A 26,915-nucleotide genomic window follows, 5' to 3' on the forward strand; every position below is an offset into this window, starting at 1 on the left:
GATCAAAAGCAGGAACATAACATAAAGGTCATCAAGTCTGACACTGGATATGTCGATATCATCAATCGGGAAGATCAAGAGTTCTTCAGGAAACTCGAACTTGCACTACCCGAAATCCAGCGCTACCTAGATGAGGTCGAAGGTCAAGATCCATCACACGGGCACAAAGAAATGCTGGATTCCTTCAAGGAAACATTTTCAAGCCACACACTCAAGGTGTACCAGGGTATCCTTACCAACCCGTTCGATGAAGCTCAGTTCATGAGGTTGAACTCATCCATTCCCTTCCCAGATGTCATAAGTAAAGACTCCAGTTTTGTCTTTACAGTCGGCAAAACTCAGCATGACCAGTTTGTGCAGGAGCGAATTGTATTAAGTAAGAAGGATGTCAATGCAACCATCTCACGAAATGCCCTGAAACTCCCAAGTTCATGTGCAAAAGTCCAACTCGCTAGCCCTGCAATCAAGCCACCCAAAGGAACCTTTGCAAAGCTGAAGGAGGCCTGCAGATCAAGAGAAGAAGAGACAAGGAAGTTATTTGGTGGTGAATTCACAGGTGAAACTAATTGATATAAAGTCAGTTATTCAAATATTTTAGATGTTACTTAAGTCTTACCAGATTTTTAATACAGTGATATTCATTGATTCAATTTCACATTCAAGTTAATTGATTTGACAGTAAGCCCAAGAGTTACACTTAGCTTAACTATTCATTTCAATTTCAGGTTTACCCGACGCCTTGTCAACAAAGGATGGAGATATTTATCATAGCCAAAAGTCTCAAATTCTTAAGGACATCGGTGTACAAGTTCAATCTACATCCTCAGAAGGACTTGTGATAGATTTGTCTGTGCAAGTACGAATCATGGCAAAGTCTCTCACCAAAGGCATGACATTCCAAGACTTTGTAATCAAAGTGTTGAACAGCATTGCCAGGATCGGTCATGAGAAGAAAGCCAATCGTATTGACATTGTGGCTGACCTCTACCAGAATATGAGTATCAAGACTGCGACTAGGAAGAACCGGGGATCAGCAGGTAGTTCACAGATGGCTTTCAGTGAGAATGACACCATGCCAGAATCTAAGCAATTCTTTGAAGCTTTTCTGTCTAATGTAGACAACAAAGTAGCCCTGAATCTAATGTTCGCCAGGATTGCTAAGGCACAAGCGTGGAACTGGGACAAGGAGTTCAGCATCACCTACGGCAGAAAGGTGCTTGCAAACTTCGGCGAAAGCTTCGAGATCCAGCTTTATGACAGCATAGATATGCTTGAGGAGGCTGACAACCGCATCGTTTGCCATGTGATGCACATGCTAAACAAGGGGATCAAGTCAGTTACAGTTAGAACAGTCGACTCCGATGTGGTAGTCATCCTACTAGGGTTCACTACACAGTTCCTATCAGTATGTAATGACTTGCAACTTATAGTTGACTTTGCAGTTCCTGGCAAACGCCAATTCTACTCAATCACAGAAGCACACAAGAAGCTTGGTGGAGATGTGGCCGATGCCATGCCTGTGTTCCATTCTTTTAGTGGCTGTGATTCTGTGAGCGCCTTCTTTGGCCACTCAAAGACTGCTCAATACAAAGCCTGGATAAACCACAGTAAGTCCACAGAACTCACTGCTGCTTTGAGAGGACTAAGTTGCTGCCCTAGTATCGAGACAGTTAAGGAAAGCATGGAAGTTATTGAGCCCTGGGTAATGAGCTGGTACAACAAGACTGGACTGTACAACTGTGTCAGTATAGATGAGCTCAGATTCCAGCTGTTCAAGCACTCAGTTAATGATGAGCTGAGAGACCTACCCCCAAGTCAGGATGCGCTTCTACAGCATCTGTTGAGAGCTACATTCCAGGCAGGATGGCTGTGGGGAAACAGCCTGCTACAACTCCCTTGTCCCCCTGTCATTGAATGGGGTTGGACTACCGAAGGAGAGGAACTCTTCGTCAAGTGGAGCACAGTTTCCACAAGAGATACATTGTCTCAAGTAACAGGGGTGTGTAGTTGCAGATCTAATAAGTGTACCTCATGTTCTTGTGCTGGCAGAGGGATGAAATGTCTCATTTATTGCAAGTGCCTCAGCAAGTGTTTGAATCCAGTCTGATGGGATGTGTGAGGTTAAAATAAAGATTTTTTTGGACCTCACATGGTTTGCTTTGTTTCTTTGGTGGTTACTGGGTTCCTCCTCTTATAACAAAGAGTCAACTTGAATACTAGCACTCCATGAGTAGATGTAACACTTTTACTCAAACAAACTGTATAGCCTTCTTGCACAGATTTGGCTAAAGTTGATTGCATGCTGCTGATCAATTCAATGGAAAAAAGAACATGTTCATGAATAGCTCAAAACGTGAAGGTTTTAGGGCATACAGTATATTTGTTCAGAGCACTAATATAAATAGTTATTTCCACATCTTTTGAGCCCAATATCAACTCGGGGCAACCTCCGAGAGCTGAGCCTGAGATATAGTCCCAGGGCTAAAAAGTGGGCGTGGCCATGTATGTGACCAGTGAAAATTAGTTTTTTGTAAATACCTGAAAAAGTAAAGGTTTTGGGGTATATGTTTGTTCATAATGCTTATATAAATGTGGTGCTTCTGCTTCTTTTGAGCCCATGATCAGCTCTCTGCGACATTCAGGAGCCGAGATACTGATTTCCAGGCCTAAAAAGTGGGCGTGGCCATTTCAGAGACTTCCCCCACCTAAAATTTTGGGCTCCTTGCATTTTTTTCTTTATTGGACCCTAAATTAACAGAAAAACATTGGCTCAAATGTGAATGACTTTTTGCAGCCTTGACCCCATATTTGCCCTTAACTGACCAGACTAAGAGGGAGAGACAGACAGACAGACAGACATATTTGGCCAACTGTTTCGTGGCCAAGTTTGATGACATACTGGGAATCTGACCAAGTTGTAGTAGTTACACATAACACAGAACACGTACACACGTACACATGTACACAGGAAGATAAGAGAAGAAGCGAGACAAGAGAATTATCATCAATTGAGAGCCAAGGATAAGATGAAAATATCACAAATTGAATACAACAATTATGTGAAAACATTACTACAAACCCAGAACTGAGTGTGACCAATATTAGAGGTGTAACAGAATAATAATAATAATTATTATAATGATAATACGGTTAATGGTATTGCAAAGTGGTGAGTAATGTTGGACAGATCCTGTAAATATGATTGCACAAGTGAGTTGGTGTGCTTGGTAGGAGCAGGAGTGTGACCCGGAGAGAGGGGATACGGTATGTACAGTATTCAACACAGCGACAGGCAGAGGGTCAGGTTGTTGGGGTTGAGATGAAGAAAGAAGAAAGCCACTTTGTTTTGTCATTGTACAGTTACAGTGAATGTGTCTTCTGCATTTAACCCACTCTGTTGTACAGGAGCAGTGGGCAGCTGCAGCGCCCGGGGACCAACTCCAGTTCCTCATCCCATTGCCTTGCTCAGGGGCACAGGCAGGAGTATTAACCCTAACATGCATGTGTTTTTGATAGTGGGTGGAAACCCACACAGACACGGGGAGAACATGCAAACTCCACACAGAGGACGGCCTGGGGTTCGAACCCACGACCTTCTTGCTGCGAGGCAACAGTGCTAACCACTGGACCACCATGCCCAGTGTCCAAGTGTAGCCTGCATGTTTTAGGGAGAGGGAAAAGAGAGAGAAAAGTGTATTTTTACGTGTTTTGCATATTTTCACGTCCATCTCCAGTACACACGGATATCAGGTGTAAGTCCAGAGAGGCTGTGTGAGCTTGTGTTTAGCAAAACAGTGAAATGTCAGAGATCCTGCTGAGAATGAGGAAAAAACCGTATTTCTACCTTTTCCTTTTCGAAAACTAATATTCCTCGGACTGCTGAGACTTCTTCACCGGCCGATTTTAGGCCGGCACGAGCACGGCGAGACCGGACCAGCTCATGAGCGGCACTAAAGGCAGCTCGTCCCATGACCCCGTCCACTGAATCCTGCCAGTTTTACCCGTAGCCGAACGCGTGACGTCACTTGTCCCGTTTCTTGTAAAACGCGGATTTTACGTCGAAAGACGCCCGAGACGGGGCTCGCTCTCGCTCCTCGCGTTCCGCTTTGCAGCCCTTTTCACCCCAGTGCGTCCTTTTATTATCTCGCATTTAAAAACAGAACGGGATCTGATTTGCTCTCCATCACGCATGTCTGTCTTCTTTACTGATATGCGCCGCTGCATTTTAAACCGTGTGTGTGTGTGTGTGTGTGTGTGTGTGTGTGTGTGTGTGTGCGCGTGTGTGTGTGCGTGAGAGAGAGCGAGAGAGAGAGCGAGCGAGAGAGAGAGAGAGAGAGAGAGAGAAGGAGAGCGCATGTGTGTGCGCTGTGTTTTCATAAGAGCATTCCTCCTCCTGGATGACTCCCCCAGCCAACAGCCTATTAAGCCTCGTCGGGAGGAGGCGGCGCGGAGGAGGTTGCGCACGGAAGCCAACGGGCACACACGCTCCATTAGCGGACCCACTGCCGCGCCGATCTGCCGGTAATTTGCGTAACGAGATGAGAGCGCCCCGGTTAGCGGTCCGCCTGCGTAACAGCCTCCCACTGCAGCGCGCGCGCGCGCGCACACACACACACACACACACACACACACACACACACACACACACACACCGCTGTCCTAGAGCTCGGCATAGCGATCTCCCCGTAATTCTCGGGAGACTGGAGACTCCGGTTACGTTTTTCAGCGGTGCCATAGCGCCACCATGCGGTAAACTAAAGTACATCTTTGAAATTAAAACGGAACGTCTGAATCGAGCCGGTAGAGAAGGATGGATCCGTGGAATCCCGTTTCCTCCTTTACAAAAACACGATTATTTTAACATATCAACATTAATATGCACTAATCAGTGCAATCAATAATATAATGAGCAGAATGAGAGCAGTAAATGCCCTCTTTATCCTCATGCCAGTATACATCATGCGCACACATGGAGGCACTTAATGGTATTTCATTGACTTCACTGTTGTAGATATGTTATTACAGTTGTAGATATGTTATTACAGGTGAGGCTGTAAGAGGACAGGATGGGGCTTGTACTGTATCAGGCTGAGACACACTGATTGGTTCTGGTTCAGTTTCCCTATTTAACATGGGACAGTTTCCACTGCATCGTTAGCTTGTCTTTAAGACTACAGATATCTAAATAGCTTACCTGAATTGTGCCAGAAGTTGCTGGCACTCCTGGCAGGCTACCTGTGCAACCTTATCCGAGTTTTGTAACCAGAATAGAATTAGAAGTAAGCAGTACCAGAGACTTTAGCCTCAGCTGAAACCTACATCTGTCGCCGTCTTACAATGCTGCAATTGCAATCATTTCCAAATCCTCAGTGAATTGTACACATGGCCATTGTGGTTAATGGTCACGCTTATTTGCATATGAGACTGATGGTTGTTTTCGGTCGTTACGCCACTGTATTGTTTATAAGGGTGGGGACACCTGCATTCAGTTGAGACTGAAGAGGTCACTAAGATGAGTGACGAAACGTTTCTCTCAATAAACGTTGTGTCCAGATGAACTGATTCACCTTTCTTTGGTTTTCTTACCTGGATTATTGAGCATGAATAAAGACTTTCTATTTTATATAATTTTCTTCACTTATGTGTCGATCTGAGTTTTTTGTTGTCTCCACATGAACACAAATATCTTCCTTCCCCGTTTAGGAATGAAATACACAATCCCACCAAATTGTTATTCTGAATATTTATTGATAATAAGACCACTGGTGGTGATTTAGTCAACGGTCGACAATGACGTGGTGAAAATCTTTTGCTGGCTCTCTGGTGACCCCATGTGGCAACTGTGTGGCATTGCAAGTCAATATTTACATGATGACGTCAGCTTGCGAGGAAAAATAAGTTTTAATGTGCTGGAAAACATACACATTCACCAAATCGACTTTAAAATCAAGGCTTCCAAAAGCAGTGGATAACCTGTAACACTGAAGAAAAAAAAAAGAAAAAAAAAACTAAATGCAACTGAGGTCCTTAAATGTAAGACAGATAAACGGGTGTTGTCATACAACACATGCACCGACTGATAAAAACAAACACGCAAACACATCAAATTACAGCCGTTGAAGCAATAAATTAGATGTAAATCCAGCTACTACTAAATACGCAGCAACATCAAAACAGTAACACTGCTGCATGCTGCACAATACTGCCAGTAAAACGTAGGCCACAGATGTGTTTTCAGAGCAAGCATCCAACAAAATGAATATAGCACAAAGTGCAGAATCCAAATCCAGAGTACAACAATTACATTGTCGCGAGAATGAGAAACGTCACAATATATAAATTACTTTTCTGTTACGTAGTATCTACAGTCCGACATGATAGTTATTAAATGTTATTGCAATGTATTTAGACTAACATACAATGTCATAAATACAAGGTCAAATTAGTTAAGAGTCCAGCAAACACTTTATATTTCTAGTTTTGACTTTTTTTGTTGTTGCAATGATCCACAGCTCCATGATCTCCTAGTGACTTGACGGAGTTGATATGATTATGACCACAGTGTCCTCTATGTGGAAATTAGTATCAACGCTTACCAAAGACAGCCGTGGTCATGGCCCTATCAAATCATGACAGTATTCATACCTGTGGTGCTAAAACAGAAAAAAAACCTTTTGTTTAACCTCTCTTGTTTCTCTAGATGTGTGTTTAAACATTTTAAGGAAACTATAAAAAGTTTATGCCTTTTTTTCTGATGAAGAAAAAAAAAACACACAATTTGAAAAACGGCTCAGTTCTGGACCAAAGTGGGCTCTTGTAAGCTTATTGTTTCTTTCTTTGACCCGTACATTCATTTCCACTATGAATCTGCATGCCATTATGTGGCAACTTAACACAATTTTGAAATATACTTTAAAGCTATACATGGCTCATTTTGAGACTGTGGCAAAATTGGACTTATATTTTTAATTCCAGAGGGGAGCAGATAGAGAATCTTAATAAAATATCCTTTAACAATGTGTTTATAGTCCCATAAACCAATTTCAGACCTGAAATGATTTTGAAAATGAATCCGTTTCCTGCATCGCCCTTCAGATCCACGGCCGGATCATTCTGTCTCATTGCATATGTGGACGAGAATAGTTTTTGTGTCAAGTCTAAAAACCGAAATGGTCTCTGAACATTATTACATTATTCACCTATAATCTCTAAAACAGTGCTTGGAAACCTAAAATATCATCTAAATATGATCCTATATAGATTTTCTGCTTAGAAAAAAACAAAAAAAAAAACAACAAAAAAACAAAAAACAAAAACAAAATCACAGCCATAGGAATATACATTGAAAACAAGCCCGACCTAAATCCAACCTATCAATGAAATTATTACAACGTTGTCAAGCAATTACCGTGTGGATTTGTACAAAGACATGAGGGGATGTGGTGATGGCGGGGTTAGGGTAGCGTGCTGCGGCCATCTGTGTCAATTTGCTGCCAACCACCAAACTAAAAACAGACGTCAGCGTCTACTCACACGGCGTCCGGAGGAGCCGACATCCGTCTTAGACACGCGCTCGCAAAGCAACTTCCGCAGCCCAGCAGCAGTGGAGAATGTGGCATGGAAAGCTACGATGCTAGCATGGTGAGTCCAGGAATGGCGCTTTACAACAAGTTATATGGATTTAATACTTCAAGACCAGAGAGAGAGAGAGAGAGAGAGAGAGAGAGAGGGCGAGAGAGAGAGAGAGAGGAGAGGAGAGGAGAGAGAGGGAGAGAGAGAGAGAGAGGTAAATTCCCTTGTGCTAGCATTCTGTAACCCTCCACTCCTCTTTCGTCAAGGTAAAAATCTGCCCTCTCTCGTTCGATCCCCTGAAAGAAGAGCAATCAAAAAGATAAGAGGGATAAATTCTGTGTGTGTGTGTGTGTGTGTGTGTGTGTGTGTGTGTGTGTGTGTGTGTGTATTTTTGAGCGTCACTCACCCGCCCCAGTACGTCAGCTACACCATCTCATACTGATTGGCTGTGATGATCCTGGACAGGCAGCATGCCAGCAACATGCCAATCAGCTGCAAGAGTCAGAAAGTTGGGTGACGTTTGGGTTCATTTTGCATAATTGTCACTTTCAACAGTCACTATCACGACTGACATGTATAATAAGACCCATAAACCATAATAATTGCATACCTCATCTTTGAAAGTATGTGAGACATAGCAACGGTAATGAAGGAAAAACGGGATCAGGAGGAATTGTGCAAAGACGTTTACCTTTTATTTCCGACTCACCTGTGAGAAGGCAATGCCAAACGTCACCCCTGCAATGATGGCCATGTTGGTTTCCATAAACGAGGTGACCAACTCGTAGCAACCCTGAAACACAGGGGCAAGTTAGCTAGGGGGCAGGGACATGTCCTGAGGGCAAAGGAGGGGCAAGAGGTCGAGAAATGTTAGCTGGGACAAAGTTGTTAAGAAAAGAAAGAAAAAAAACGGGAGAGAGATGATCAGAGAAGGTTGAATCAGTTCATCTGGACACAACATTTATTGAGAGAAACGTTTCATCACTCATCTTTTAAAATTTATTTCTGATTTTTCTCCCAATTTAGTGGCCAATCGATCCCTATTTTAATTCAAACACCCACCCTCGTACTGCACGCGTTCGCCAACTGCATCTCTCCGGCCGGCAGTCTCGAAGGAGACCGCCTCCCCACTTTCGTGACAAGGCGACTCCAGGCCGAACCACTGTTTTTTCCGACACACACAGAGACGCAGTCACGTGATGAACACAAGCCGACTCCGCCCCCCTCCCGAAGACAGCGTTGCCAATCATTGCTGCTTCATCGACTCCGGCCATAGTCGGATCTGACGAGACCGGGGCGCGAACCCCAGTCCCCAGTGGGCAACTGCATTGACACAAAGCCGATGCTTAGACTGCTACACCACCGCGGACCCGTTTCATCACTCATCTAAGTTACCTCTTCAGTCTCAGCTGACTGCAGGTCTCCCCACCCTTATAAACAATACAGTGGCATAATGACCGAAAACAACGATCAGTTTCATATGCAAAGATGGGCGTGACCATTAACTAGAGTTTCAATGGCCATGAGTACTATTCACAGAGGATCGGGGAATGTTTGCAATCCCAGCATTGTAAGATGGTGACAGATGTACTCTTAGGGCTCAGACACACCAAACCGACTAGCGGCGATGGAGGCCAACTGTTTCGTCGCTTCATGTCGCCTGCTGTCTGGGCCAAAAAGTAGCACTTGAACACACCGCAAAGACTACAGCGGACAGCCCTGATTTGCTAGTTTAGCATGGATTCGCTAAGTTGAACAGCCAATCAGTGATCTCTCTCACCGACGGGCTCCGCCAACTCAACATGCTGAATCAGCTGAAAAGCTGCCGACAGGGGTGTGATTAGTGCCGATGGTGCGGGACACACCGCAAAAACTAGGGTTACAGATGCTCACCAACGGCCATTGGTCGTCGGCCGACCGTCGGCCTGGTGTGTCAGGGCCTTTAGGCGCCCCCCTCGGTTCAGGAATGGTCGTTCCCTCTTCACATAGATGGCCTATTTGACTCCCCGTTCAAACCATCGTTCCTCCCTATCAAGGGTGTGCACATCCTCATCCTTGAAAGAGTGGCCACTGGCCTGTAGATGGTGTAGACTGCGGAGTCCTGGCCTGAAATGTTAGCTCTCCTGTGTTGTGCCATCCTCTTGGCCAGCGTCTGTTTAGTTTCCCCAATGTACAAGTCACGGCACTCCTCCTAGCACTTAACAGCGTACACTGTATTGCTCTGTTTGTGCCGGGGCACCTGATCCTTGGGGTGGACCAATTTCTGGTGCAACGTGTTTTGGGTTTTGAAAGTGGCTGGAAAACACGTCTCAGCTTTTCCGACACTTGTGCAGAATCACCACTGGTTTAAGCTTAGGCAGCTCTTGTCCTTCTCCTCTCTTCGACCGGTTGGTGCACTGTTTGGGTGTCTTCCTGGCTTTGATAAACACCCAGTTAGGATAACAACACTTAACCAGGGCCTGTTTAATGTGGGATTTCTCCCCTTCCCCGGCCGCTGTGTCGGTGGGGACGTTGTCAGCTTGGTGGTACAGCGTCCTGATGACTCCTAGTTTGTGCTCCAGTGGATGATGAGACCCCATCACCAATTGCAGTTTCAGTCTAAGAAGGCCAAGGAAGGAATTTGATGCGGGCAGCAACTGGGAGCCAGTGGAGGGATATGAACAGTAGAGTGACATGTGCTGTTTTGGGTTGGTTGATGTTGTGCCGCTGCGTTCTGGCACACCAGAGGTTTGAAAGTGCATGCAGGGAGACCTGCCAGTAACGAGTTGCAGTAGTCAATGCGTGATATAGCAAGAGCCTGTACCAGGAGTTGTGCTGCATGCTCAAACAGGTGGGGTCTAATTTTCCTGATGATGTATAGGGCAAATCGGCACAACCGAGCAATCAAGGCCACACGAACCTTAAAGGTTAGTTGGTCATCAATCATGACACCCAGGTTTCGGGCAGACTTTGTGGGCATTAGTTGGGTTGTTCCGAGCTGGATATTGATCTGTTGTTGTATGGACAGACTGGCTGGGATGACAAGGAGCTCAGTCTTAGATAGAGGTTAAGCTGAAGATGGTGTTCTTTCATCCATGCAGAGATATCAGTAAGGCATGATGATATCCATGCCGAGACTGCGAGGTTATCCGGTGGAAATGATAGGAAGAGCTGGGTATCATCAGCATAGCAATGGTATCAGAAACCATGGGAGCAGATGATTGCACCAAGTGAGGTAGTGTAGAAGGGGACTGAGCACTGACCCTTGAGGCACCCCTGTGGATAAGCTGTGTGGTTTGGACACTTCTCTCCTCCAAGATACTTTAAAAGATCTCCCTGAGAGGTAGCACATGAACCAGCGGAGGGCAGATCCTGAGATACCAAGCTCAGTGAGTGTGGAAGGAGGATTTGGTTGTTACCTGTGTCAAAGGCAGCTGACAGATCTAGCAGCAATAAAGCTGAGGACTGACCAGCAGCTCTAGCCAAATGCAGTGATTCTATTACTGACAGGAGTGCAGTCTCTGTAGAGTGACCCTGGTTAAAGCCAGACTGACTCGGATCATACAGGTTGTTCTCAGAAAGGAATTCAGAGACTTGGTTAAAGACCATATGCTCAAGTATTTTTGATAGAAAGGGTAGGAGTGGGGCGTCCAGGTGGCGTGGCAGTTTATTCCGTTGCCTACCAACACGGGGATCGCTGGTTTGAATCCCTGTGTCACGTCCGGCTTGGTCAGGCATCCCTACAGATACAATTAGCCATGTCTGCAGGGGGGGGGGGGGGGCCGGATGTGGGTATGTGTCCTGGTCGCTGCATTAGTGCCTCCTCTGGTCAGTCGGGGCGCCTGTTCAGGGGGGAGGGGGAACTGGGGGGAATGGTGTGATCCTCCCATGTGCCACGTCCCCCTGGCAAAACTCCTCACTGTCAGGTGAAAGAAGCGACAGGCAATGCCACATATATTGGAGGAGACATGTGGTAGTCTGCAGCCCTCCCCGGATCGGCAGAGGGGGTGGAGCAGTGACCGGGACGGCTCAGAAAGAGTTTGGTAATTGGCCGGCTCCAACTGGGGAGAAAAAGGACGGGAAGAAAGGGTAGGAGTGAAACCAGTCTGTAGTTTTCAACCTGGGCTGGGTTGAGTGTAGGTTTTTTGAGCAGCGGGGTGACCTGAGCTTGCTTAATTGAGGTGGGGAACACATCCATCGTAAGGGAGGAGTTGATGATGTGTGTGACTGCATGGTCAAGTGCGGGGAAATGGTCTGTAGGAGGTTGGATGGTATCGGGTCCAGCGGACAGGTAGGCTTTACTCATAGAACAAGAGAATAAAGCTCCATTTTCTAAAACTATAAATCACGTGTCAAGTTGCATTTGATAAATTTCTATCTTGTATTGACAGTCTTTCTAGAAACGAGCAAAATATAAAGAGACAATTCCCTAAAATTCCCAAGATTTGTGATTTTGTGAAATTCAGCCATTGACCATCATTCATTTTACACTTACTTCGCTTCGAGCCCCTCACGCGGCCAGTAGCCAATCACATTCAAGCGTTTCATCTCTTACCTACCACACTGAAACAACAAGCTGACTTTTGGTTCCCCCTTCCCTGTTCTCACTAAACATAAATGGCAGGAAGCTCATCACGACAGTCCGTAGAATCCTAGTTTTATACAGTGTTCGACTATCCCCCCCCCCCCACCCCCCCAAAAAAAGAATGAATGACGAATAAGGAAGGGACTCAAAAAATAAACGGACTGATAGGTTGTATGTGAATCGATGAATGCTGTAAGCACACTGGCGCTACTTGGTGGAAGCAAAAACACAGCGGGATCATGAACTTCAGCAATATGTCGCCTCGTGTCTGAACACAGCTTTACAGACAGACAGAAATAGACAGATAGACAGAGACAGACAGAAATAGACAGACAGACAGACAGACAGACAGACAGACAGACAGACTGAAATAGACAGACATGAAGACACACTTACTAACCTGGTGGTAGACCTTGTTCGGGCCGACGGTGGTGTTGCGGAGGTCTTGTGGGTTGCAGTCGGAGGAGTTGAAGCAGCAGCTGGGAGGAAAGCCATTGGTGGGGTAATACACACTAGCCAACCAGCTGGTGTAGTTATACACTCCACAGCAACGCAGCTACAGACAGAGAGCGAGAGAGAGACAGAGAAAACAGAGAAAGAGGGAATGAAACAACAAGACGGGTGAGGACAGGTAACGAATGCAAAAAGACAACATGCAATTCTTCAGCTGAATGCAGTCGTTTATTGGGACTTACATTTTGCTGTAGGTTGTCAACAGCACGGCTTGCCTCATTCTCAGCATTATAGTTCAACACAGCATCCCTATATGTCCTCAAAAAGGTTCCCTTTATCTATGTTACACACACACACACACACACAGAATACATTATGTAACAGTGCATTGACACAGTTTCCATGCGGGACTGAAACGGTTAACTTTGTGGGATGCACTAAAAGGTAGACTGACTTCATGGCGGAAGACGAATCCAGAGATCCCCGCCACCAACTCAGCCAGGAAGACCAGAGACAGGAACATGGCGTACTGCAGAGAGGGAGAGACAAGGGGACATTTGCATACTTTGCATGGAAACGTTCTCCCTCAAAACCACACGTTTTATTTGCCTGTGCAAATACACACACACTCACTCACGCACGCACACAGACACACACTCACACAGGACTATATTGGACTATTAACCGAGCAAATTGCCTTGCAGCATCTGCTGGATTCCTGATCCCTCTCTCCCAGGAAGAGGTCAGCCATTATTTCGCTTATCATGTGACCCAGTGCTAATTAAGCAACATCTACAACACACACACACACACACACACACACACACACACACACACACACACACACACACACACACACGCCGCTCTGTCTCACCAGTTTCAGCATCCATGGGCTCCCTCTGCAGGTGGCAAAGCATCCAAACAAGCCGAAGACGATGATGACGGTCCCGGTGCCAATGAGGACGTAGGGCGCGTTGGTGGAGTTGTCGGCTATTAGCGATATATACGGGCCCAGCATCAACTTCCCCCATATTCCCACTGCCAGCAGGATGGCTCCTGTTATCTAGTAGAGGGTGGGTGGGGTGGGGGAAGACGGAAAAGGAAAAGTGAGAGAATAAAAGGGACAGAGCAGGAAAGAGAATCAAAGGAGGGAACAGCCTTCAGCTGCAACCCATGTGACATCAAGATAAGTGTGTTTAGGTCACCCAGCGTGGGGGGAGGTGTAGGAGGAGGATGAAGGTGGGACAGGAGAGAGAAAAAGAGGGAGAGAGAGCTAGAGAGAGAGAGAGAGAGCAGGACAAGGGGACAGGAGACAGGATATGTTTTATCTCGAGTGTGGGTCACCAATTACCTGCTGCACAAGTGTGTGTGCTCACGTATGTGTGCACACCCATATATATGTGTGCGCACACGCAGATATACTCACACACTCACATGCACACACACACACACAGATAGTGAGAAAGAGAGAATAAGGACAAATGAAAAGGGGTCTTTGATCGACGGCGAGACGCTTCCTCTTGTTGCTCCTCTCTTAGCATTTCAAATGAAGGCCGGGGATAAAAGAGCGTGTTGTACGAGGCGGGAACGGCGCGCGTGCCAGCTGGGGCGTTTTACCGGGATCGGAAAGGCGAGAGGCAGCGTGCGGAACGGTTGGTGTCGACCCATCAGCCCAAGCCCCTTAACCAGCCCGCCGTGGTGCATTATCCTCCTCGACAGAGTAACCGCCTTTGTGCATCCCCCGTCTCCTCATCCAATGAGATGAACAAATGTTTTTTTCAAACACGCAAAAAGTTTGACTGCGACTGAAACAGTGTTGGACTGAATCCATGACAAACCTCCTCCGAATAAATTACACGCTAAGCTATTATGAAGTATTTCAGTTGATTATCCAGAGGGTTTGGGCAACAAAAAGAAGAAGAAGAAGGAAACATGACAAAAACAAAGGAATTTTCATGTGCAAGGATGCAATCAAAGTATTTCTTTTGTACAAATGGAGACTGCTCACTGGTCCCCATCTCTCACTGGCAAACAGTGATGACATACAATCAGACAGGCAGCCATCTCTCTGCAAATACAAATACAGCTCAGTCAAATACAGCTCAGCTGGGCGTCCGGGTAGCGTAGCGGTCTATTCCGTTGCCTACCAACATGGGGCTCACTGGTTCGAATCCCCGTCTTACCTCCGGCTTGGTCGGGCATCCCTACAGACACAATTGGCCGTGTCTGCGGGTGGGAAGCCAGATGTGGGTATGGTCGCTGCACTAGCGCCTCCTGTGGTCAGTCAGGATGCCTGTTCAGGGGGGAGGGGGAAACAGTGTGATTCTCCCACATGCTACATCCCCCCGGTGAAACCCCTCACTGTCAGGTGAAAAGAAGCGCTGGCGACTCCACGTGTATCGGAGGAGACGTGTGGTAGTCTGCAGCCCTCCCCGGATCGGCAGAGGGGGTGGAGCAGTGACTGGGATGGCTCAGAAGAGTGGGGTAATTGGCCGGATACAACTGGGGAGAAAAAGGGGGAACCCCCCCACCCCCAAATACAGTTCAGTTCACAGACAAAACATTTACAATGGGCCAATTTGTGCATACACACCCATGGAATTTTTTAGCCCTCAAGATTGTCTGACAGCCAGCAGCAAAGCATGATGGTTATTTGTAATTCCTTCCTCCTGATACGTATTGTCTACATCTTGCAACGAGCAATCACCCAGGCCTGCAAAGACATCAGTGTTACAACTCATTTACTCCTCCCAAAGGAAGCTGTTTGCCCACTTTGTGTCACATGAGTACGATGCATGTCAGCAGACAGATAAATGAGGACGTAATTGAAGACACCTGCTTAGATCTACTTTTATCCCCGATTTAAACAAAATGTAGATTTTAACGCTTAACATCCATCCTCCCTGATCCTTACCCTGACCTTAACTCCTGAGACCATGTGGCCTCACATGATGCCTTCATCCGCATGGTCTCCGGAGGTTAAACACACCAAACCCACACAGAACCACCTCTAATCTAATGGCTCAAAAGTGAATGGTCAGAGTAGATGTCTTCAATTACGTCCTCATTTGTCAACACATTTAAATGCATTGCATGCAAGTGACAAAGTAATTTGATATGTTTACGTGTGGTCTCATGAAACCAGATGTATATTAGTATAAAATACGTGTATTCTCGGGAACTGCAGATAAGTTGTTTATGAACCTTTTGTCAAACTGTGTTGGTCAAATTGCTAGACGGTGGCCTGCTTTTCCAAACCGTCTGGTATTTGTGGATCTCCTCCGGAGCCCGGTAATGTTTCTTACTGAGAACCTGCTGGATTTCAACCTGCCAGGAAATGCTCAGTAACACAGTATTTATATTTCTCTCTGTTTTCTTTTAAAGCGTGACCTCTGCTGAAGACGAGACAGCCCGAGGATGACTCAGCTATGCGTTTCATTTACAGTCACATTCTTTAATTCCTCCGTCACATTAACAGAGTCTGAGCCAACAGTCCAGACAGCTGCCGCCCGGACTGCGTACCACCTACCTAAACGTTGTTGCAGACCAAGTACACCCCTTCATGGCAATGGTTTTCCCTGATGGAAGTGACCTCTTTCAGCAGGATGATGCAGCCACAGTGCAAAAATTGTCATATTCCTCAAACCCTTCTGGAACAAAGAGTTCAAGTTGTTGCTTTGGCCTCTAAATTCCCAGGATCTCAATGCCATTGAGTATCTGTGGAATTAGCTGGAAAAATAAGTCCCATCCATGCAGGCCCCACCTTGCAGGTCTTAAAGGATCTGCTGCTAACATCTTGGTGCCAGATACCAGAGGACACCTTCAGAGGTGTTGTGGAGTCCATGCCTCAACTTATGGCGGCACGAAGAGGCACCTAACCAATGTTAGAAAGGTGGTCTTAATGTTTTGGCTGATCGGTGTATACAGGGCAGTTTTTCACTGATTTATCAGTCTCAATCGGGTATCTGCAGTAGCCAAGAATTTTCCGTTATTTATTGAATTTTCAAAGTACTGAAAAATAACATCTATGCCATCCGCCATTTTGATGGAATCATTATAAGGAATGGGCTTTGTTGGCTTTTGGGGAATTTATGTTCTTGCAAGGAAATGACGTACTGATGTCAGTTATAATGCAGATACACCATAGCGGAGTAGAGATTAAACTGCACAGTGAAATGAATGCAAATGAAAAGCCAATATTACTGTTTAGCTGAAAATGTGCCTACGTGGTAGACGGTTATTTTACTGTCTATATAAAATGAGCTATATATTCCACACGGCGCAAGGTAGCGCTAACGCAGACGTAGTGACAATTTCGTTGGGCGCGAGGTGGATTTTCTCTCGGCTGCGTGCGTTTTCTAGTTTATGGGGTCGCCATGACATCACTTGCGCCAAAATGGGTGTGGGGGGCGCAGCAGAGGGTGTGTCAGTCAAAATCAGGTGGTCCAGTGCTAGTTTGGTGTCAAATACAACCAAATATTACGCCTGTGTCTCTGCCTGGTCAGACCACGTCTTAGCGCAGATGCTGCGTTGTGCGGTAGTTTCTGGGCTTTAGCAAAGGTGCACTAAGCATAGACTTATTCAAAATCACACATGCCACTTTTGTGTTATGTTATGTTATGTTATGTTATGTTATGTTATGTTATGTTATGTTATGTTATGTTGGCCTATTTTGTGAATAATTGAACTACTGACCTGAACCTTTATAATCACAAAACAAAACATCTGCATGTGTATCACTGTCTTCCAACATAAAACAGTCAATGTGTGTCACTACGAAAACAACATGGTGACGAGGATTTCAACATTTCAATTAACCTCATTCAACTTGAAGAACGAATTGACTGCCTAGGCTAAGTGAGCCATGACCACAACTATTCAAGGTCTCCTGCCGTGTTCATTGAATGAACAGGAAAGAACGAAAGATGCTGGTGAGAACCAAGACACGTTAAATGGTAGCCTGTCAAATAATGGTGTTTGTGTATTGTCAAATAATGGTGTTTGTGTATTGTGTCATATCACATTGGAATTGATGTTAACGTCTGTTGTATGTGCATTGGGCGACTCTGCACTTCCCGAACAAGGACATCAGTTTCCTCCAGAGAGAAACTTGTCTAACTTATCTGGTCTGGACTTCCGCTGTCCATCACGAAATTGGCAGGTCACCATGACAATGAGAGCGCTGCTTTTAAAGGGAATGAGAGGAGCTGATTTGATTGGCCGTAATTGAAGACAGTCACCACCACTCCTACTGACAATTTATTCCTTCTAATCCTACACTTTTATAACTGCGCCTCTGTTGCGCCCAAATTAGCAAAAAAAAAATAAATGGCTACACCTTAGACTGACTTGCGTAGTGAACTACTAGTGGCAGCACCTTCGACTGCGCTATGACCCAGAAACTAGAGCCCAGAGTATTTAAAAAGTCAATATTCTCAATGTATGCATGTGAGGTTTCAATATGAAAAAAAAGAAAGAAATCTTTTTAATCTTTGCATAACTTTTAACTACTACTACTACTACTTTCTGCCGCTCCCATTAGGGGTCGCCACAGTGGATCATCCGTTTCCATCTCTTCCTGTCCTCTGCATCCTCCACTGTCACACCAACCACTTGTGTGTCCTCCCTCACCACATCCATAAACCTCCTCTTTGGCCTTCCTCTTTTCCTATTGCCTGATAGCTCCATCTTCAGCATCCTCCTCTCAATATACCCAGCATCTCTCCTCCGCACATGTCCAAACCATCTCAATCTCGACTCTCTTGCTTTGTCTCCAGGCCGTTGAAAAACTGAGCTGTCTCTCTAATATAATCGTTCCTAATCCTGTCCTTCGATACTCTTAATAAAAATTTTAGCATCTTCAACTGTGCCACCTCCAGCTCCACCTCCTGTCTTTTCGTCAGTGCCACCATCTCCAAACCATATAACATAGCTGGTCTCACTACCATCTTGTAAACCCTCCCTTTAACTCTTGCTGGTACCCTTCTGTCGCAAATCACTCCTGACACTCTTCTCCACCCATTCAACCTTGCCTGCACTCTTCTTCACCTCTCTTCCACACTCCGTTAGTTTGAACAGTTGACCCCAAGTATTTAAACTCATCCACCTTCGCCACCTCTACTCCTTGCATCCTTACCATTTTGCTGTCCTCCCTCTCATTCATGCATATGTATCCATCTTGTTCCTACTGACTTTCATTCCTCTTCTCTCCAGTGCATACCTCCACCTCTCCAGGCTCTCCTCAACCTGCACCCTACTCTCACTACAGATCACAATGTCATCCGCAAACATCATAGTCCACGGAGACTCCTGCCTGATCTCGTCCCTCAGCCTGTCTATCACCATTGTAAGCAAGAAAGGGCTCAAAACTGAAATCCGGATTGTTACATATATATAAATATCGTTTATTGTCATTTTTTGTCATATATATGTGTGTGTGTGTGTATTTTTTTCTTTTTGTAATGTATAGTAGCTGAATTAACTTAAGAGTAGGTGATAAGGAGTAGGAAAAAACAAGTGTATACTTCCTCCTGCTCCTTTTCCAACTTGTAACAAATAATCTGATGTATATGGAGATTTGTTCGCTGAGTTTGATGTGTGGAATTGTTGATCACTTCAGATTATTGGCAATGGATTATCTGTATGTTATATCCTGCTTATTTACATGTTTGAAATAAATCATCATTCATTCATTCATTCATTCCCTGTCTAGCCAATTGGTACAAGTCCTTTTCTCCTTCCTTGGTGGCCAACCTCTCATACAACTCCCCATATCCTTTGCTACCGCTCTCTTCGCCTTATGCCACATCTGCTTGTACTTGTGTCTACTTTAGTCACCACTCTGACTATCCCACTTCTTCTACACCAATCTCTTCCTCCGTATACTTTCTTGTACTTCCTCATTCCACCACCAAGTCTCCTTGTCTTCCTCTGTCCAGATGACACATCAAGTACCTTCCTAGCTGTCTCTCTCACTATTTCTGCAATAGTTGCCCAGCTGAAGCACGGGGACGTGCTTCCCGAAGGAGGGGGTTAGTGTAACGTGCACAAATAAGTAGACATGTTAGCCCTTGGCTAACGGGTCGGACCCTTTAGTCAACTGGTTAATGTTGTCGCCCGCGGTGCAGGAGATATGGGTTCACGTCCCGGCTGTGGCGGTTCCTGGGCTGCCCTCCTTAATTCACTGCATTGGTGTCAGAAGTGGGATGGTGAGACCATGAGGTCATCGGAAGCACGTGTGCCCAGAGGCGTGAGGGAGCTGATATGCTGAAGCACGGGGACGCGCTTCCCGAAAGAGGGGGGTAGTGTAACGTGCATGGATAAGTAGACACGTTAGCCCTTGGCTAACAGGTTGGACCCTTTAGTCGACTGGTTAACGTTGTCGCCCGCGGTGCGAGAGACACGGGTTCGCGTCCTGGCTGTGGCGGTTCCTGGGCTGCCCTCCTCAATTGCATTGGTCAACTCTTCACTACAGTGCCTGTCTTAAATCCTCCCTGAACACCACAATACAGTCTTCCTTCTTCAACCTCCACCATTTGATCCTTGGCTCTGCTTTCACTCTCTTCCTCTTCTTGATCTCCAAAGTTATCCTACAGACCACCATCCGATGCTGCCTAGCTACATTCTCCCCTGTCACCACCTTGCAGTCTCCAATCTCTTTCAGATTGCATCTCCTGCGTAACATATAGTCCACTTGTATGTGCTCCTTCCTCCACTCTTATACGTCACCCTGTGTTCATCCCTCTTGCTCTTCTTGAAATACATATTCACCATAGCCATTTCCATCCTTTTCGCAAAATCCACCATCATCTGTCCTTCCACATTCCTCTCCTCCACACCATACCTACCCATCACCACCTCATCACCTCTGTTCCCTTCACCAACATGCCCACTGAAGTCCGCGCCAATCACCACTCTCTCCTCCTTGGGTACATTCTCCACCACTTCATCCAACTCACTCCAGAGTTCTTCTTTCTCTTCCATCTCACACCCAACTTGTGGGGCATATGCGCTGACAACATTCACCAGCACACCTTCGATTTCCTTCCTACTTCATACTCATCACTATCTGACACTCTCTTCACCTCCAGCACAATCTTGATATTGTCTTCCTTCAGAATTACACCGACCCCATTTCTCTTTCCGTCCACACCAGATACAGTTGGCTGTGTCTGTGGGTGGGAAGCCAGATGTGGTTGGTTGCTGCACTAGCACCTCCTCTGGTCGGTCAGGGTGCCTGTTCAGGGGGAAGGGGGAACCCGGGGGGAATAGTGTGATCCTCCCACGCGCTATGTCCTCCTGGTGAAACTCCTCACTGTCATGTGAAAAGAAGTGGCTGGTGACTCAACATGTATCGGAGGAGGCACGTGGTAGTCTGCAGCCCTCCCCAGATCAGCAGAGGGGGCGGAGCAGCGACCAGGACAGCTCGGAATAGTGGGGTAATTTGCCAGATACAACTGGGGAGAAAATTCCACAAAAAAAAAAACATCCCTCCATTATCTAAGCTGCTTATCATTAGTAGGGTCGCGGGATGCTGGAGCCTATCCCAGCAGTCATTGGGCGGCAGACAGGGAGACACCCTGGACAGGCGGCCATCACACTATGACAGAATTTTTATATCCTGAATTTAATTTTGTTTCAGTTTAATTTTTGGATGTCTCTGTATCACCAACATAAACAAATGAAGACCATCAGCAAGAAGATTAGATATTGATATAAAGTGATTTCAAATGTTTGTCTCCAGTTGAATTCTCTCAAAATTCTGACGAAACGATTTATGGCCAACGGAGGAGACATATAGCCACAGTTAGAGACACACTACCCCATGGCTGTAATGTATATCTTACAAACAGCTGTTTTTCCAAAACACCACCACATCGCTTTTTCCTTCTATACAACACAAATGCACCTCCTACCAGAGGATCAATGGAGATCTTTGCGACAAGAGGGGACGAATTCGTACTTCTGCGAAACACTACCGCGTATGTCCACAGGGGGCACACAGTCAACAATAATCTACAACTTCTCAGGGTAGCTTTAAAACGATGACGTAAACAGATTTGCAGGACTGAATGAACGATGAGCCCGGCTGTATGCATGTCGCTGCCTTTTTTGGGGGGGGGGGGGCAAAAGTGGCACCACAACCCTGGTGCATCCCAGGTTTGAAATATCTAAAAGTTGATCCAACACTCTCCTTGTACAAGTCTGGAGAAAGAGAGAAGCAACATATCTGTGAACTGTCTTGGTGAGAAGGAGGTCCCCGCACCCCCCCCCTTCCGAAATACCTTGTCTGAAATACGATGCTGCAGAGACCACGGTGCTACGGGTGTCCTGTCCGGACTAAATATAAACACTCATATCTGTGAACACAAGCACATACCTGCAGGCGGGAGAGACGCTGTACGGCTCTCTTCCAGAAATGCAGATGGACGTTTTGGGCATTGAAATCGAATTGGAGTAGAACGGACACTGAACCTGTTTGCTGTGGTCATTAGAGTAGTTTAAAAGAATTGCTGTTAGTCGTTTTGATGACAGCTTTGTACTACATCACTGCTTGTTCGCTCGTTATTGCAAAACCTCACCTCAGCGAGCCCGCGATTAAAAACAAGAAAAGGGGGTGAAAAAAGAGTCAGCGATTTGTCCCAACTCGGTTTAGTTAGCACGCTACAACGGTCACAGCTCTTCGCAATGGCCCCCTTCAAATAAAAATGGCCGCCGCTCTGACCATCCTGCTGGGCTGGTTTGAATGGAAATGTCCGTTCTACTCTCGAGTCAAGCCCAAATTACAAATTTGCCTCAAGGGGCTTTACAGCAACACAACATCCTGTCCTTAGACCCTCGCATCGGATAAGGAACAGCCCCCCCCCCCCAAAAAAAAGAAAGAAAGAAAAAACCCTTTAACAGAGAGAGGAAAAAAAGAGGAAGAAACCTCAGGGAGAGCGCCAGAGGACAACTCTCTCTCCCAAGACGGACAACATGCAATGGACGTTGTGTAAATTTACACAATTTACAGAATACGACACTGAAAGAGGGAAACAGAGTTATAATGAAATTGTGAAATTTATGAAGAATATGGCCCTGTGGTGAACTGGCGGCCTGTCCAGGGTGTCTCCCTGCCTGCCCAGTGACTGCTGGGATAGGCTCCATCATCCCCGCGACCCTGAGAGCAGGATAAGCTGTTTGGATAATGGCTGGATGATGAATATGATGATACTCTCGTTCAATTTGTTTTTTTGTTTTGTTTTTGTGTTTCCGGGTTCGACGAGGACGAGGGCCCCTTTCTTCAGTTTGAGGGGTTAGGGTGAATTTTAATGTTGGTTTCAGGCCCAGTTTGAGCCTTGAAGCTGTTCCAAGTTCCTAGAGTCCATGGAGGAGGCACCATTCACTGCTCTGGACCCCAAAACACCAAGGAGGAATCTCTTCTGGTTTTACTTATTTGATTACAGAAAAGCTGTACACTTGCTTCAGTTAGTTTCAAGGACTGGAATGAAAAATTATAATTGACAGAAATGTAGTGGTCAAACAAACCTACAGTTTATTAACACAGAGAGTGGTTAATGCTGCTTGCCAACCTCATCATTCTGCCTCAAAGTAGTTAGTATGATTCAGTATGTAGACTGTATCTCAGTATGAGTCAATATGTAAACTGTATCTCAGAATGAATCAATATGTAAACTGCATCTCAGAATGAGTCAGTATGTAGACTGCATCTCAGTATGAGTCAATATGTAGACGGCATCTCAGTGCGAGTCAATATATAAACTGTATCTCAGAATGAATCAGTATGTAGACTATCTCAGTATCAGTCAGTGTGTAGACTGTCACTCATAGTCTCCGTTTCAAACAGTAGATTGCACTGTCGGATTTTAATCAGTTTCAAAAAGTTTGGAAAGGGGGAAGCTAATTACAGGCATTGAGAGTCAAACATATGGGATTTGAAACTTATTTTTTTACACTGATTGGTGGAGAAAACAATTATAATCTCACATTGATCCAAAACTGTAAGCAGCCTTACAAAAAAACCCCCACATCTGATGAGAAATGGCTTTCGATCTGTTCCCTATCAGAGAGGTTATCCTCCAGATAGTGTTTAATAATGAAGCCAGGCACCATTTGGTGACGCCACAGGGAGCGTGATTATTTCATGTGCCTTCGGGCCACATTGTGAATCAAATTCCTTATGAATTTAGGCACAGAAACAGCGAAGAAAGCACCTAACAAACAACAGACCCCGACTGAATGTGACACCCAGTACAAAGCCAAATGTGGCCAGCGTGTGTCTTTAAGAGTTATCGCCCCACATTTATCACCACAACACGGCCTTTTAAATATTTACATAAAGGAGGCCCGTGGTGCTGTGAGGCTTCGCGGAGATGCGACGGTCGCTCCCAACATCCAGCGACAAGCAGGTGATGTGCGCAACGATGCGCGGATGACGCGGGACAACCAACCGGAGCCTAAATAAAAAGCCCGCATATGCAGTCCAAAAAAAATCCGCAAATCTAAAGCCCCAAAAAACCCCGACTCTAACCTCGAATATACCCTCCGAGCTGACAGCAGCCTGCAGAGCAGCGCCAACGCCAAAATGCGGGCAGGATGTTTGGCACCGTCCGCCTCATCTCATCTCAGACACGGAACACGATCGCGGCTGTGCCGCCTTGATTCAAAGCTACAGAAACGACTACATACCCAAAACACGAAGGAATAGACGATGAGCAGGGTTTTGAGGCAGGTGATCACCGGTTTGCTCTCCATACTTGTGCCCTGGTCCCGATTTATTTGCCGTTCGGGGAGACGTAAGCGTTTCTGAGTCGTTGCGTCGCAGCCGCGCATTGATGCGTCACCGGGCACGCAGCAGGCAATCTTTAAAGTAACCCCGCTGTAAAGGCAACGAGGGCTGAACTCCCGAAGAACCTCTGATATGAACAACCTGGGTTTGTGTGGAGGAATCTGATGGCTCCAATTCACACGGACACACTAGCGGCCTGAATGAGGAGCATCAGTAGAGATAGTTAAAGACTTGATTATATTATGATGCCAATTAGGCCGAATTAAGATGACAGTTTATTATGATTTGAATACAAATGTTCGAATAGGAATATGTAGCTGTGTGATATAACTGTTCACCAAGATCTGAAATACCAGGGGGAATTTGAAAACCAGATTCAAACTTTTCTACTATGAAAAAGAGCAATGGCCACTGTAGATAACCTTGTAGCGTTATGTTTGTACTGACCTGCATTCCGTACTTACAGAGTAGTCACGTGATCGTGCAGCCTATTGGCGGCATTATACACAGACATGCCTGTACACTGTACCTGAGTTCCCCTGCAATGATTATTACATGTTAAGCCTAGACGCTAACACTGCCTCCATGCGAGTCACTCTACACGGTGTCAGAAGTGAAACCTGATACTTTCCCGACTCGAAAGGTACATAGTTAGATCCGACGCCTTGTTCGGCAAAGTGAGTTTAGTTAGCGGCGCTGGCTAACTGACGTAGCCGTTCCCTCTGCCCGTAAGTGTACCGATAGTGGCCTGTAGGGGCGCTATACAGCTACTGTCTGTATGTATGTGCAGAGACTCAATGATACAGTAAGGAACTCCACAAAGACGAAAGAAGAAAAAGCTCGCTAGAAGGACGACAATGGCAGACGGATTTCGGCGACCAGACACTCTTACCTTCGATGGTAATGTAGCAGAGAATTGGCGCATATTCGAGCGGGAATATGACATATTCATCGCCGCAGCGCACAGTGACAAACCAGCCAGAACGCAAGCACGCATACTGCTAAACTTAGCGGGAGCAGAGGCGATCGAGCGTGAACGCTCATACACGTATTTACCAGCGGTGCTCGCTGAAGATGGGGTCGTCATAAGGCGGGCAGAGACACGAGAAGACCCGGAATGTTTGAAAATAAAATTCAGGGAAATTTGCAACCCTCGGACAAACATCACCATGGAGACGCATTCCTTCAACACCGGAAACCTGGGGAAACAGTGGAAGCATATGCGAGTACACTCAGGATCAAATCTAAAAGCTGTAATCTCGGAGTTCTCCAGGAGGAGCTGATCAGAGACCGTTTAGTGTGTGGCATTACCAGTGACAGTGTCAGAAAAGCGCTACTCAAGGAAAGTGAGCTAACTCTAGCTAAGGCTATTCGTATGTGTCAAATAAGTGAACTAGCTGAGCAACACAGCAAAACTCTGACCACTCCAATGCATGCCCCAGTCAGCGTGGATGCTGTCCAATATCCAAAAGCCTTTAGAAAAAAGCAGAAGGGAGTCAGATTAACGTCGCAGAGTGAACAAACTTCAACAACAGGGATCACCAACTGCAGAAATTGCGGTGGAAATCACCCACCAAGGGAGTGTCCGGCATATGGGCAGCAGTGCCACAACTGCAACAAATATAACCATTTCAAAAGGTACTGCAGGTCCGCCAGACAAGCCTGTGCATACTAACCTGTCAATCATCTGGTCACAGCAGAGGACTCAGACAGCAGCGATGGCTCATTTCATGTAGATGGACTATCACTAGACACTAGAGAAATCAGCACAGTCAACCTGGAGAACATAAAGAACAAAAAGGAGATCTATTGCTCCGTCACAGTGAATGGCAAACCATTGAAACTAAAAGTAGACACTGGGGCCAAGTGTAATGTCATCTCCTCAGACACTTACAACTTCGTGAAACAGGTAGAGAAAATCGACAAGACACAGACAGCCAAACTAGTCGCATACGGCGGAACCGTGATCCACACAGAAGGCACTGTGCTGCTAAACTGTCAAATGAGGACGCAGACACACACTGCAGTTCCATGTGGTGAAAAACAATGTCCAACCACTACTTGGCCTACCAGACTGCCTAAAGATGGACGTAATCACTCTAAACAATGACATACATCAAGTTGACGTCAGCAAGGATTCAACATTTTCACACAAAATATTCTCTGAATATGTTGACCTGTTCAACGACGAGATTGGCTCACTACCAGTAACATACACAATGAAAGTCGATCCAAATGTCACACCTGTCATGAGGCCACCAAGGCGCATCCCCGTACTGATGAAGGACAAAGTCAAAAAAGAGCTGGATCGGATGGTGACATTGGGAGTAATCACACCAATGACAGAGCCCACAGAATGGGTTTCTGCAATGGTTGCCACACACAAGAAGGACACTGACAACATTCGCATATGCATTGATCCACGTGACTTGAATGAAGCTTTAATGCGCCCTCACCATCCTGTGCGCACGGTCGAAGAGGTGGCTACACAAATGTCTGACGCCACTGTGTTTTCGGTGCTGGATGCAAAAAGTTCAT

The 26,915-nt window shown here is 45.9% G+C and overlaps 1 protein-coding gene across 1 annotated transcript; it reads right to left on the minus strand.

Moving 5' to 3' along the window:
- Positions 1–7,767: 7,767 nt before the first annotated feature.
- tspan7b (tetraspanin 7b) lies at positions 7,768–24,343 on the minus strand. The gene is made up of 8 exons (XM_056290027.1): positions 24,278–24,343; positions 13,464–13,652; positions 13,044–13,118; positions 12,832–12,927; positions 12,537–12,692; positions 8,282–8,365; positions 7,979–8,064; positions 7,768–7,868 (listed from the first exon to the last, which is right to left on the minus strand). Exons 1-7 carry the CDS (start codon positions 24,341–24,343, stop codon positions 7,996–7,998), a joined length of 735 nt encoding a protein of 244 aa, XP_056146002.1. The 3' UTR covers positions 7,768–7,868; positions 7,979–7,995.
- Positions 24,344–26,915: the final 2,572 nt, after the last annotated feature.

The sequence above is a fragment of the Lampris incognitus genome, chromosome 11 (assembly GCF_029633865.1).
Source record: "Lampris incognitus isolate fLamInc1 chromosome 11, fLamInc1.hap2, whole genome shotgun sequence".
Lineage (NCBI taxonomy): Eukaryota > Metazoa > Chordata > Actinopteri > Lampriformes > Lampridae > Lampris > Lampris incognitus.